This window comes from Lethenteron reissneri, unplaced genomic scaffold, assembly GCF_015708825.2.
Source record: "Lethenteron reissneri isolate LAM-NWPU_2019-01 unplaced genomic scaffold, ASM1570882v1 scaffold_185, whole genome shotgun sequence".
Classification (NCBI taxonomy): domain Eukaryota; kingdom Metazoa; phylum Chordata; class Hyperoartia; order Petromyzontiformes; family Petromyzontidae; genus Lethenteron; species Lethenteron reissneri.
Window position 1 is genome coordinate 384471 of NW_026891608.1, and position 14266 is coordinate 398736.

The following is a 14266-nucleotide window of genomic DNA, read 5'->3' on the forward strand; positions in this document are numbered from 1 at the left end:
GGCTCTCCCTCAGGGCAGCAGTGGACAGAGCGCGTCTGGCTCCCTCAGGGCAGCAGTGGAGAGCACGGGGGTCCCTCAGGGCAGCAGTGAACGGAGCACGGCTTTGCCTCACTCTCACTCAACCGTCTCCTCTGAGGTGCATGCGATTGTGTGTGAGTGTGTGTGAGTGAGCTGTGTGAGTGAGTGAGCTGTGTGTGTGTGTGAGTGAGCTGTGTGTGAGTGAGCTGTGTGTGTGTGTGAGTGAGCTGTGTGAGTGAGCTGTGTGAGTGAGTGAGTGAGCTGTGTGAGTGAGTGAGCTGTGTGTGAGTGGATCGACCGTCAGCTTTCCGTGGCTGCGTCTCTGGCGCTGTGGCCGTCATGTTGCTGCTTCTCGGGCCTCCGAGGTGCGGGGTGCACTACAACACGAAGTGGGCAGCTCGCGGTCACGTGACGCACTTCAACCAATCCGGGGGCGCGCGGTCACGTGTCGCACTTCAACCAATCCGTGGCGCGTTAATCACAGTCACATAATGACAGCGGGACAGATCCGGGCTATTATATATATTGATAAAATATATATTACAATTACAATTCCTTATAGGGGAAACAAATACTAATTAACAACAATTGAATGATTACCAATCTATTATATAATTACGATACCCTCTCCACCTCAAATCACTGCACCAGATTTAGGTTGAATGATGATCACGAGACCAGCGAGCCTCAGTTGGGTGGGTAGAATAATACATATTGTAATATTACACTATGTATTATTCTAAGACATAGAGTCGTGTATAGTAATACAGTATACAATTTAATACTATGTAGTTTATACTTTAGCGTTTTACGTTGTTGTTTAGTTACTGCAGCTACATACTATTAACATTTCTTCCCTTTATTAATGCTACCCCTATCACCCTCCCTTTGATGCTGCTAATCCTGCATAATGCATGGGCATTATGCAGGATTAGCATTTCACAAATAGCACTAATCGCATTCCTGCATTTCCCATAAATATGCTAGATTCCTCTTGATATGCAGATTATTTTGTCAATGCACATTCCCCCCCCCCTTCCAACCCAGCTTAAATAGACGCTCCAAGCGTGGTGGTGTTTTTTTCTTTTAGACGCTGTCGCCTCGACAGACCTGTCTTCACCTGAGGACGGCTACTTGTGTTGTGGCCGAAACGTCGTGAGAATTATTTTATTGTTTTATTTTTATTATTTTATTACTTCCCTTCTACGTGACTTTACCGAAATAACCAAGAAGATGAATCCCTGTAGTCACGAAAGCTTTAAATCGAAATGGTAATAACTTGTTTAGTTTGATAAGTCCAAGATCATTTGTTACATATGGTATTGAGAAGGTGATTTGATAGTTGCTAAAATGTAGTGTTATATTTATTGATATTGTTGTAAAAAGAAACACAAAATGGCCATCCTGTAGCTTTTAATTTAACATTGAGCTGATGGAGCGAGCATAATTCTATTTTTGGTAGAGATTGTTTTGATTCACATATAACAAACAATAGTTGCTTCATATATTTATGGTAATTAAAATGATTTGCCAAATGTATGCTTTATGAATATAATTGGATTAGACACATAACGTATTATTTTATTTGTGCAGGATTATACAGTATTTAGAAAATACTCTAGATGTTTCTAGAATATAGTTTTTTTTTACATTGAGCTGGTGGAGCTCAATGTTAAGAAGTTTTTGTTAAATGTTAAATCTTTCAAATGTTATACGTTGAATGTGTTTTGTGTATGACAACCAGGCGTTATCATTATTGAGATTCGGGTGGACAGCAGAGGTCGCAACCGGGTACCCGATACCCGTACCCTACCCGATACCCAGCTATCCGTTTTCGACTCTGGTACGGCCGAGTACGGGTAAGGAATCAAAACCCGTTTGCGACCTCTGGTGGACAGTACAGGGGTTGAGCAGTGAGGTGGTGTGAATTGGGGTTGATTGGTGTGCATCTGGTCATAATTACAGATGCACGAATGCGCCTCAAAGGAACACTTTGAAATAAAGAGTTGCAGTCACACAACCCTCTGGTTGTGCCTTGGTGGTGGAGTCATTCGATTCTCAGAAGGAATGCAGAACAACGCAGAGTATCCACTCATCTCCTAGGAACTGTCATCTACTATTGTTGTTTTTACTTATTAACCGGCTTGTCCCCTCGTAAAGGTCACGGGAGGAGAGGGATAGGGTGGGCCGGTTACATTAGTTAGATGTCACGTTTTGTAGTTAAATAATGGATTACTTTTATGAAAAATGAAACGGTTATTTAATGCTACTACGGTTCTTGGTTGTGCATTACTTTTGTTAGATCACTAAATTAGCTTGCCCAGGCGGTCCATAGGTATTGTCACTGCCCAGATAATATACGCTCCAAGCGTGGTGTTGTTTCATTCAGACGCTGTCTCCCCGACAGACCTGGTCTTCACCTGAGGACGGCTGCTTGCGTTGTGGCCGAAACATCGTGAGAATTATTTTATTATGTTTTATTTTTATTATTTTATTATTTCCATTCTACGTGACTTTACCGAAAGAACCAAGAAGATGAATCCCTGCAGTCATGAAAGCTTTAAATCGAAATTTGCCCAGATAATAGTTAACTAGTGATGATGATGAAAGTGGTGATGGTGGTGGTCGTGGTGGTGATAATGATTGTGGTGATGGTGACGATGATGATGTTCATGATGATTGTGGTGATGGTGACGATGATGATGGTCATGATGATGGTGGTTGTGGTGATGATAGTGGTGGTCACTGATGAAGATGGTGATGTTGGTGGTGGTGACGATGATGGTGGTTATGGTCATGATGACGATGGTGGTGGTGATGAATTCGGGTTGACCACGACCTACTATTGAACTCACCTCGTGGTGTTCTTCGTTGGCGCTGAGCTCCGGTCTCCGAGCCATTCTCAACCTCCGCGCTGTCAGCGACCACTGTTACTGCGGATAAATCAAAATTTCAGAATCAATGTATTTATTTATAATGGAGGAATCCGATGAGCTATGAAGCTCGTTTTCACAGCTGATCCAGTAGGGCCACGGGGTAAGAACGTTACGCTGATGACGGTCGCATTAGGGGCACCACGGTGGTGAGGAGATGTTAACTACCTCGCCTGGTATACAGGAGGTTGTGGGTTCGATCCCAAACCTGATACCTGTTGTATATTTGGAGTTTGTGTGTTTTCCCCGTGGTCTCGTGGATTTGACTGGATCCTCCGGTTTTTCCCTTCACATTTAGAATCAACATCACGCGTTTAGAGTATTTGGCTGCTAAACTTTTCCACGTGATGATGATGACGATCAGCCACTTCGTTGCGCTATCATTTGTGGCAGGCATCATAGCCGGCGCACAGCAATGCCTTGCATTGCCCTGCTCTTTGCTGTATCTATGTACGTGTTTAACTTGTTTCGCACAATACGTAGCCAACCGTGCTAAGTGTGTATGTATATTAAACTTATTTCGCACCACATGTAGCCAACCGTACTGACTATGTATGTTGAACTTCTTTCGCACCGTACGTAGCCAACCCTGCTAAGCGGAGGTGCGGGGGAACGACAACAAACGACCTTGTTGCTGGCTACACAGAGGCCCGCAGATGCCCCGTGACTACCTGTCAAGCGTGATCGGTGCTGAACTGCCCAGACTCACCAGCCCTGACAATCTGTACAGACCGGACGAGTTCCTGATTGCATTGTGCCACCGGTGTTGATGGTATGCGGGGTATGTGGAATGTGTGGGGTATGCGGGTGTGTGGGGTGTGTGGAATGAAAACCGCAGAGTCGCCTGATGATGCTCCTTGTTGTTGTAATTACCGGCGATACGTCACGGTAGTCGGTTTGTAAATGTTGTCGTGTATAATACACTATACACTACACTACTACACACTACACTACTATACACTACACTACTACACTACACACTACACTACTATACACTACACTATACACTACTATACACTACACTACTATACACTACACTACTATACACTACCACACACTACTACACTACTATACACTACACTACTATACACTACTACACACTACTACACTACTATACACTACACTACTATACACTACAATACACTACACTATAAGTGTAAATGTTGTAGTGGGCTTACTATTCAACACACAACAACCAGTGATAGCTGAACTAGTATAATATAATATACACTACACTACTACACACTACACAACACGCCAGTTGAACTAGTAACGAATTGGCACGTTGTGTTGACTTGACAAGCATGACCGATTGGCTGTGTTGGTTGTTAGTGGCGGGTGTGACGATGACACAACATTGATATTTACGCGATCTAACCCAACACAAACTTCCACTGTGGATAATGTTGGTGGCGACAGCCTCCTACTCCTACCACGACGAAGTGTTGCACCGAACCACAGAGGTAGACTCGCAGATCGCACACAGATAGGTGACTCACTTCTGCACAGAGACAAAGATCCCCCGTGTAGCCTCAACAGAATGGCGGGGGCAAGTGCTGTTAGTAGTAGCGAGTAACAGCGCCTATGGGGCCGTCCATAAATGACGTCACGCGCTTTTGGACGATTTTAGACCCCCCCTACCCCCCATCGTCACACGGCGTCACAAAAAGTCAGACTCCCCCCTCACAAAGCTCTGCCCCCCCCCAAAAAATAAAAATGCTTCAAATCGCTTTAAACTCTTGTCATTGTAGTGCGTATTTAATGTGGCGCTGCACTCTGATGTTATAGGACAAAATATTTAGTAAAAAGTATATTTACTTAAGTAGATTGTGTTGTCTATATTTATTTAAAGTTGCGCATTTTGATGTGACGTCACATTTCTCAACCCCCCCCCCCCCAGGTGCGTGACGTCATTTATGGACGGCCTCTATGAAGGCTACCGGCACTGTGGCACACGAGGGGGTGGGTGGCCATCACCACGCCCGGCCGCCTTTGTCTCCCCAGTGTCGATGTTTACTACACACCACCGCTCCAGGTATCGTACGTAGAGCTATGCATAGGGAGACTCATAGACCAGACTCATATAGAACCATATAGATTCACAGACACCCACGGAAACCCATAGAGACCCATACTCATCGAAACCCATATTTAAAATAAAATATTTTGATGTTACCAGTTAAGGCCCACCGAGCTGTACAGCTCTCTTTCAGAAGCGACCTGACCATCACAATTAATAGCGCAACGAACTGGCTCATCATCATCATGTTTAGAGAATTAGTGATGGTCAGCTCGCTTCTAATAAAAGAGCTACACAGCAGACACTATGAGACATCTCCTTTACAAGTGGAAAAATATAGTGATAGGTTTTTACCCTTTCAACTGGAACAAAAACTTGTATAAAGGTGTCAGTTTTTTGTACCACTATATCTTGCCACTGGTAAAGGAGGTCTGTGGTGCCACAACGACGGGGCCGCTCTGCCGAGCCAGGGAGCCGCCCGGCTTCCACCACTGCACTGCCCCCCATCACCCCCCCCACATAAGCACGCACCCGCACCCACGTAGGGCCTCGTGGTCGGGTCACCTACCCTGAGTTTTCACCCGAGGGCCCCCTCGGGGGGTTACCCCACGGTTTCTCAGGGCCAGGGAATTGGACAGGACCCTTCCCAGGCTAAGTAACACTGCGGCGCCGTGGGCGGATTTGAGATCGCACGACCACGGCGAGCTCAGAGAGCCCCGCAGTTAGAAACGCATACAAACACAAACACGGGCCAGCAAGGCGGATAGCTGGGATCAGGACCCGGGGCTACTGATTGGTCAAAAGGTCAAAGACCGGCAGGATCGCAAAAGGGCGGGAAATCCTAGGCTCAGGATTGGTCGAGAGACCAAGGCGGTCGGGACGGGGGCGCCTAGCCTTTGATGTGGATAGTTTAAAAGAAAACGCAGGGGCAGTAGGGAGCTCTCTTCTTCTGGAGTAGTGACACGGGGTCAACGACGAGGGAGTCATCGGGCGAGCCGCTAGATCGTCTGCAGGACGACCTGAGCGCCGCAAGGTCACCTAGGACTACAGACGGTATCGTATTACGCGCCTTACAACACCTCAGAGCGGAGAGTAGGATCCGTAGGAGAGGGTAGGTTCGGGGTAAGGACGAGTAGGAAAGCGGTTTAACAGAGAGCGCAGCATAGAATAGGGCTGCCCGCCACTAGAGAGTGGGTTAGAAGCGCCTTGCTGGCCCGCACACACACACGGGTGGCTCGGTGGGTTAACAAGGGCTAATAAAATCTCGAGCGTAGTAACAAAACCGTGTTGTTGGGTGTTTTTGAACGTGGTATTAGCGTGCACTGCATTCGCGGGTGTGTGGTCGTTGTATGCGTAAAGGCCGTGGTCTCTGTACGATTGTGCGGGTACGGAGGTGTGTGTGTTAACGCCCGGGGAGAGCACTTTTGTGTGTTGGCGTGCCTACGCAGCCGTGTGAGAGGAGAATCGTCCTTGCACGATACTTGTGTTGACGTGCACGCGCGAGTGCGGGAGGGGACGAGTCGTCGTGTCGGCGTGCGCCCCGCTCGCGTGTGCGAAACCGCGGTGCGCAGTGAAGCTGTTAGCTTTGTGCGAGCTTGCGTGTGCTCGAGCGCGTAATCGGCTGCGCATTGTTGTACGGTTTGTCTCGCGCGCACGGCGGCGGCAACTTGAGTCGTTGTGTCGGCGTGTGCCCCGCTTGCGTGCGCTCGTTACTTGCGTAAGCTCTCGGCGTGCGTAATCGGCGTACCCCAGGTGCGCGATCGTAACGTGAGCGGCCAGATTGGCGCAGAACGGCGCAAGAGTGGGTCTCGCGTGTGGAGCTGTATGTGTGTGCGCGCACGTTCACGACGTGTGTAATACAGGTGCGCGATCCTAACGTGAGTGGTCAGTGTTGAGTGAGTGCCGCGCAGAGCTGTGTGTGGGAGTGCGCATACGTTCGTTACGTGTCGGATACGGATGCGCATTGGTAACATGCCGCACAGGGCTATACTGCGAGCACGGCGTTTGATTGATGATGATGCGCGCACGTATGCTCGCAGCGTGGGAGCGCGGCGCGAGGCTGTAATAGTAGGGGTGTCGCGTTCGAATGCCGGCGAAACCGTAGTGGGTAATAGGGAGGTGGGGTAACGTAAACGGAATAGGGGATGCAGGCGGGAGGGACCCCGGGGGCCAACGGCCCCCACAGGTCTCATAGTGTAAATGCTTACCCCGAGCTCTCAATACTCTGATAGTGCGCTGTTTTTGAGTTGTACGCCTTTTGGCGTCATCTGGTCCAACACCATGTGAGACTAGGCTCTTAGAAATGCTGTCTCGGGTGTGGACCAATCAACTTCATTATCATTATCAGAGTTGTTTCTTTTTGTTTGCATTTTGACTGCTTGTGTTGTGGTTATTACAAACATGGTCCCTTGTATAAAGGTGTCAGTTTTTGTACCAGTTGAAAGGGTAAAAACCTATCACTGTAGCTACATAGCAGCTCAGTGGGGCCTTACGCCTGGTGAGATAAACTTAGTTTAGTATGTGTCTCTGTGGGTCTCTATGGGTGTCTGTAGGTCTCTATGGGTGTCTGTGGGTCTCTGTGGGTCTTTATGGGTCTCTGTGGGTCTCTATAGGTCTCTGAGTCTATATAGATGTCTATGGGTGTCTGTGGGTCTCTATGGATGTCTGTGGGTCTATATGCGTCTCTGTGGATCTCTGGGTCTCTGTGGGTCTCTATAGGTCTCTGGGTCTATATGGATGTCTATGGGTGTTTGTGGGTCTCTATGGGTGTTTGTGGGTCTCTGTATTTCTATGCGTTTAGAGTATTTGGCTGCTGCTATCAATGTTCACGTGGTGATGATGATGATGATAATTGGTTCTTTACCCTTCTATCTGGCAACAAAACTGACACCTTTTTACAAGGAGTCATGTTTGCATAGACCGCAATACCTGCAGTCATAATACAAACAAAAGAACATAACTCTGATAATGTGCACTGTCCTTGAAGTTGATTGGTCCACACCCGAGACAGCTTTCCTTAGAGCCTAGTCTCATATGGGTTGGACCAGATGACGCCAAATAGCGCACAACTCAAGGACAATGCACCATCAGAGTATGAGAGCTCGGGGCAAGCATCTACACAATGGGAACCTCATTTGCCAGTAAAAATATGTTGTGCGCCTTTTGGCGCACAACAAGGACAGTGCACATTATCAGAGTTATGTTCTTTTGTTTGTATTATGACTGCAGGTATTGCGGTCTATGCAAACATGACTCCTTGTAAAAAGGTGTCAGTTTTGTTGCCAGATAGAAGGGTAAAGAACCAATTATCATATTTTTACTGGCAAATGAGGTTCCCAAAGTGATGATGATGATATCAACCACGTGGCTGATCTGCTATCTTTAGTGATGGCCCAGCTCGCTTCTGATTAAAGAGCTACAAAGCAGGTCAGTCCTTAAGCCTGGTGACAATAAACAGGAGCAGTGAACAGGAGTAGTGAACATGAGTAGTGAGAGTTAAACAATAAGATGTAGCCCAGTTGCCCGGCTATTGGCTACGGAAGATCCGTGAGTGCTGGGTGGATCACTTCAACAGCAGCAGCAATAAAGACAAAGGCCAACGTGGTCACTGCCGAGATCAAGTGCAGTGAGGGGTCCTGTAGTGAACACTGCACAGATAACAAATGGAGGTGGCACTTAAACGGTGGTAAACCAAACTCACTCGAGTCAAAACAACAACAGTGCAAGTGCAATGCGAGTGCAAGAGAGACAAAGGAGGCCGGGCGGGTATGTTGGTGGTGCTGGCCACCTACCACCAGCCCGCACCCTCCTGTGTCACGGGTCTCTGTGTCACTGTGTGTCTATGGGTCTCTGTGTGTGTCTCTGGGTCTCTGTGTGTGTCTCTGGGTCTCTGTGTGTGTCTATGGGTCTCTGTGTGTGTCTCTGGGTCTCTGTGTGTGTCTATGGGTCTACGTGTGTGTCTATGGGTCTCTGTGTGTGTCTATGGGTCTACGTGTGTGTCTATGTGTCTACGTGTGTGTCTATGGGTATCTGTGTGTTGTCTATAGGTCTCTGTGTGTTAACTATGGGTATCTGTGTGTGTCTATGGGTCTACATGTGTGTCTATGGGTCTCTGTGTGTGTCTATGGATCTATGTGTGTCTACGGGTCTCTGTGTGTGTGTCTAAGGGTCTATATGTATGTCTATGGGTCTCTGTGTGTCTATGGGTATCTGTGTGTGTCTATGGGTCTCTGTGTCAATCACGGCCTCCAGGCTTACACCCAACCCCTTACAGGGCTCACATCTGGAATAAAATTCCAGGAACTCCGCGGTTGCTGCGTCAGCAATCTGACCCCTGAAGCATCCAACCACCTGAGCGTTTTGAATGACGCGCCTATGAATAGTGTGCGTATGTGTGTGTGTACGTGTGTGTGTACGTGTGTCTGTTGAGGCTACGCGGGGGGTCTTTGTCTTTGTTGAACTTGGTTCAAGGCCATTGTGAACCTCCAAAGGTGAGATACGCTCAGATGCAGATCGTGAACCGAGGATCTGAGTTGACTCAGCGTGTTCGTGACACAGCCATTGTGAAGGTCTCGCACATCGCACCCACTGGGAAATACCGTCAACGCACGACGTCTGTTGTTGTTTGTTGTTGTTCTAAGATGCAGAGATGACGTTTTACATTCCAGCACAGCCAGGCAGCCAGGAAGCCCAGCACGCTATAGTAGTGACGCGTGTATTTGTCAGTAAATTTAATGGGGACGTGTGGGGGGGGGGGAAACCCCAAAACCAATATAGCGATGTCGAGTCTCTCTTGCGCAAGTCACGAGACACAAACAGACAGCGGCCACACGCAGGTGGCGAGGAGAGGTCGTCTCCCTCTCCTGGTCTGCAGGAGGTCGTGGGTTCGATCCCAGACCCTGGCGACGCTGCTGCTGCTGCTGTGTATGTGGAGTCTGCGTCTCTCTCCCCGTGGTGGTCGCTGCGTGGATTTTTCACTCTGAGTCCTCCGGTTTTTCCCCTCTCACATTTAGAATCATCGTCACCACGAGTTCAGAGTCTTTGCTGCTATGATGATGATGATGATATCAGCCACGTGGTTGAGCTGCTCTCATTAGTGATGGTCCAGGTCGCGTCTGAAAAGGAGCTAAGTAGCTCAGGGAGCTTTAAAAAAAATGTCGCGTTTCTTAATTTTTCAACGGTTTAACATAATCTTGATTTGAAGCTTTCGTGACTGCAGGAATTCATACTCTTTGGTTCTTTCGGTAAAGTCACGTAGGTAGACAAATAATAGATCACGACGTTTCGAACGCGACACAAGCAATCGTCATCAGGTGGGACAGCCACTTGATTCCTCTATGTTTGTCGTGGTCAAATCTTGTAATCAAGATTTTGTCTACTTCCCGTTGTCCAATCAATTCCACATTTTGCCCACGTACTCGGATACGGTGACAATGCCTGTATCAAAGTCGGCATGAATTAATCAATTAATTCGCTACTTTAAAGCAATTTACATTTTGTATGGACGCCTTATTATATATATATTTGTGTAGGTCAAAAACGCCATTGACGCACTTCTCGACCGTGAGTTAAGCGAAGTTGTTAACGAAACCGTTGTTTAAAAAAAAACTTTTTTAAAGGAGTTTATTCATGAATTCCATCGGAATCGCGCCTTGATTCACATAAGGTGAGGCTGGGCTATGGGTGCATCGTGTTTGTACTGCTATGTTTATGTTCTAGTGTGTGTACTGCTGTGTGTGTACTGCTGTGTGTGTATTTCTGTGTGGGCAATGATGTGTGTGTACTGCTGTGTATGTACTGGTGTGTGTGTGTACTGCTGTGTGTGTAATGACCCCAAGCCAATGTGCAGCCTAACGGCCATTCAAAGATAAACCAACGTCTCTGATTGGAGGAACGAGGCCTCCACGGGGATTGGTCAGGAGGCAAGGACCTTTTGCAGTGATTGGAGGAAAAGTTTTGAATGAGAATGGGCGGGAAACGAAGTGGAACTCGGAGGCGACGGTTTGGAGGGGAAGGACGGGGATTGGTTGAGGGAAATGGAGTGAGGGAACATTCGAGACAAGGGGGCTGAGGGCTATATAAGGGGAGAGGGCACGATGCGTGGAGGAAGATACAAGCTGGAAGGCAAGAACGAAGCCGAGGGCCTCTTATTGTGGAAGTCTTCAAACAATAAGTAAAATGAATTTTTTTTTAAACACGCTTTTATGAAATGTACCCTACTAGTAATGGAAGAACTCCACGACTCCAGGAAGTGGCCCCAAAGCTTGCCATAACGTAAGGGACCGTGGTGATTTACAACCAACGTTAGTTGACCGTGGACAATTAGACCCAAGCCGAAACATAACGTGAAAATGAATGTTTCTGTGTGAGTCTGTGGGTCTCTGTGTGAGTTGGTAGATCTCTGTGTGAGTCGGTAGGTCTCTGAGTCGGTGGGTCTCTGTGTGAGTCGGTGGGTCTCTGTGTGAGTTGGTGGGTCTCTGTGTGAGTCGGTGGGTCTGTGTGTGAGTCCGTGGGTCTCTGTGTGAGTCCATGGGTCTCTGCGTGAGTCTGGGTCTCTGCGTGAGTCGGTGGGTCTCTGCGTGAGTCGGTGGGTCTCTGCGTGAGTCAGTGGGTCTCTGCGTGAGTCGGTGGGTCTCTGTGTGAGTCTCTGTGTGAGTCGGTGGGTCTCTGTGTGAGTCGGTGGGTGGCCAGCACCACGCCAGGCCTTCATAGGCGCTGCTGCTGCCACTCGCTAACAGCACTTGCCCCAACATCATGTTGAGGCTATAAGGGGGATCTTTGTCTTGTTTGCGTGTTATCTCTTGCGCGCGTGTGTGGGTGGTGCCTCTCCAACTAATGCAGACGGTTTATTGGAGTTTGTAGTTTTATGGATTGTTTTATAGTTGAGTGAAAGGCGATGTAACGACTTGCACGTTGACTGTGCTCGTGCCGTAATTAACGACACCCTGAGACTCAGCAGTGCCCACAGACTCAACACTGCTACCTATAGACTCAACACTGCTACCTATAGACTCAGCACTGCTACCCATAGACTCAACATAGCTACCCACAGACTCAACATAGCTACCCACAGACTCAACATAGCTACCCACAGACTCAACACTGCTACCTATAGACTCAACACTGCTACCTATAGACTCAACACTGCTACCCATAGACTCAGCACTGCTACCCATAGACTCAGCACTGTTACCCATAGACTCAACACTGCTACCCACAGACTCAACACTGCTACCCACAGACTCAGCACTGTTACCCATAGACTCAACACTGCTACCCATAGACTCCACACTGCTACCCATAGACTCCGCACTGCTACCCATAGACTCCACACTGCTACCCATAGACTCAGCACTGCTACCCATAGACTCAGCACTGCTACCCATAGACTCAGCACTGCTACCCATAGACTCGGCACTACTGCCCATAGACTCAGCACTGCTACCCGTAGACTCAGCACTGCTACCTATAGACTCAACACTGCTACCTATAGACTCAACACTGCTACCCATAGACTCAACACTGCTACCCATAGACTCCACACTGCTACCCATAGACTCAACACTGCTACCCATAGACTCAGCACTGCTACCTATAGACTCAACACTGCTACCTATAGACTCAAGACTGCTACCCATAGACTCAACACTGCTGCCCATAGACTCAACACTGCTACCCATAGACTCAACACTGCTACCCATAGACTCAGCACTGCTACCTATAGACTCAGCACTGCTACCCATAGACTCAGCACTGCTACCCATAGACTCAACACTGCTACCCATAGACTCAACACTGCTACCCATAGACTCAGCACTGCTACCCATAGACTCAGCACTGCTGCCCATAGACTCAACACTGCTTCCCATAGACTCAGCACTGCTACCCATAGACTCAGCACTGCTACCCATAGACTCAGCAGTGCTACCCATAGACTCAGCACTGCTACCCATAGACTCAGCACTGTCACCCATAGACTCAACACTGCTACCCATAGACTCAACACTGCTACCTATAGACTCAACACTGCTATCCATAGACTCAGCACTTTCACCCATAGACTCAGCACTGCTACCCATAGACTCAGCACTGCTACCCATAGACTCAGCACTGCCCATAGACTCAACACTGCTACCCATAGACTCAACACTGCTACCCCATAGACTCAACACTGCTACCCATAGACTCAGCACTGCCCATAGACTCAACACTGCTATCCATAGACTCAACACTGCTATCCATAGACTCAGCACTTTCACCCATAGACTCAGCACTGCTACCCATAGACTCAACACTGCTACCCCATAGACTCAACACTGCTACCCCATAGACTCAACACTGCTACCCCATAGACTCAGCACTGCCCATAGACTCAACACTGCTACCCATAGACTCAACACTGCTACCCCATAGACTCAGCACTGCCCATAGACTCAGCACTGCCCATAGACTCAACACTGCTACCCATAGACTCAACACTGCCATAGACTCAACACTGCTACCCATAGACTCAGCACTGCCATAGACTCAACACTGCTACCCATAGACTCAACACTGCTATCCATAGACTCAGCACTTTCACCCATAGACTCAGCACTGCTACCCATAGACTCAACACTGCTACCCCATAGACTCAACACTGCTACCCCATAGACTCAACACTGCTACCCCATAGACTCAGCACTGCCCATAGACTCAACACTGCTACCCATAGACTCAACACTGCTACCCCATAGACTCAGCACTGCCCATAGACTCAGCACTGCCCATAGACTCAACACTGCTACCCATAGACTCAACACTGCTACCCCATAGACTCAACACTGCTACCCATAGACTCAGCACTGCCCATAGACTCAACACTGCTATCCATAGACTCAACACTGCTATCCATAGACTCAGCACTTTCACCCATAGACTCAGCACTGCTACCCATAGACTCAACACTGCTACCCCATAGACTCAACACTGCTACCCCATAGACTCAACACTGCTACCCCATAGACTCAGCACTGCCCATAGACTCAACACTGCTACCCATAGACTCAACACTGCTACCCCATAGACTCAGCACTGCCCATAGACTCAACACTGCTATCCATAGACTCAACACTGCTACCCCATAGACTCAACACTGCTACCCATAGACTCAGCACTGCTACCCATAGACTCAGCAGTGCCCCTGTACATGAAGCAGTCCCCCTCTTTAGCCTCCTTCCATTCCTCTCTGAGAGCCTCCTCAACTGTACTCCATCGCCCATCCGCCTCCTCTTCTCCCGTCTCAACACTCCACTCC

General features: G+C 48.3%; 1 protein-coding gene across 2 annotated transcripts in view; it reads right to left on the reverse strand.

The window, feature by feature from the left end:
* LOC133339381 (uncharacterized) overlaps positions 1–14266 on the reverse strand; it is a 39503-nt gene that overhangs the window by 22679 nt on the left and 2558 nt on the right. For both annotated transcript variants that reach the window (XR_009754722.1, XM_061547522.1), the window contains exon 3: positions 2874–2951. Coding sequence is in view for 1 of the 2 variants with exons in the window: in XM_061547522.1 (XP_061403506.1) it covers positions 2874–2951 (78 nt within the window). In the remaining variant the exon portion in view is untranslated. The remainder of the gene's footprint in view (positions 1–2873; positions 2952–14266) is intronic.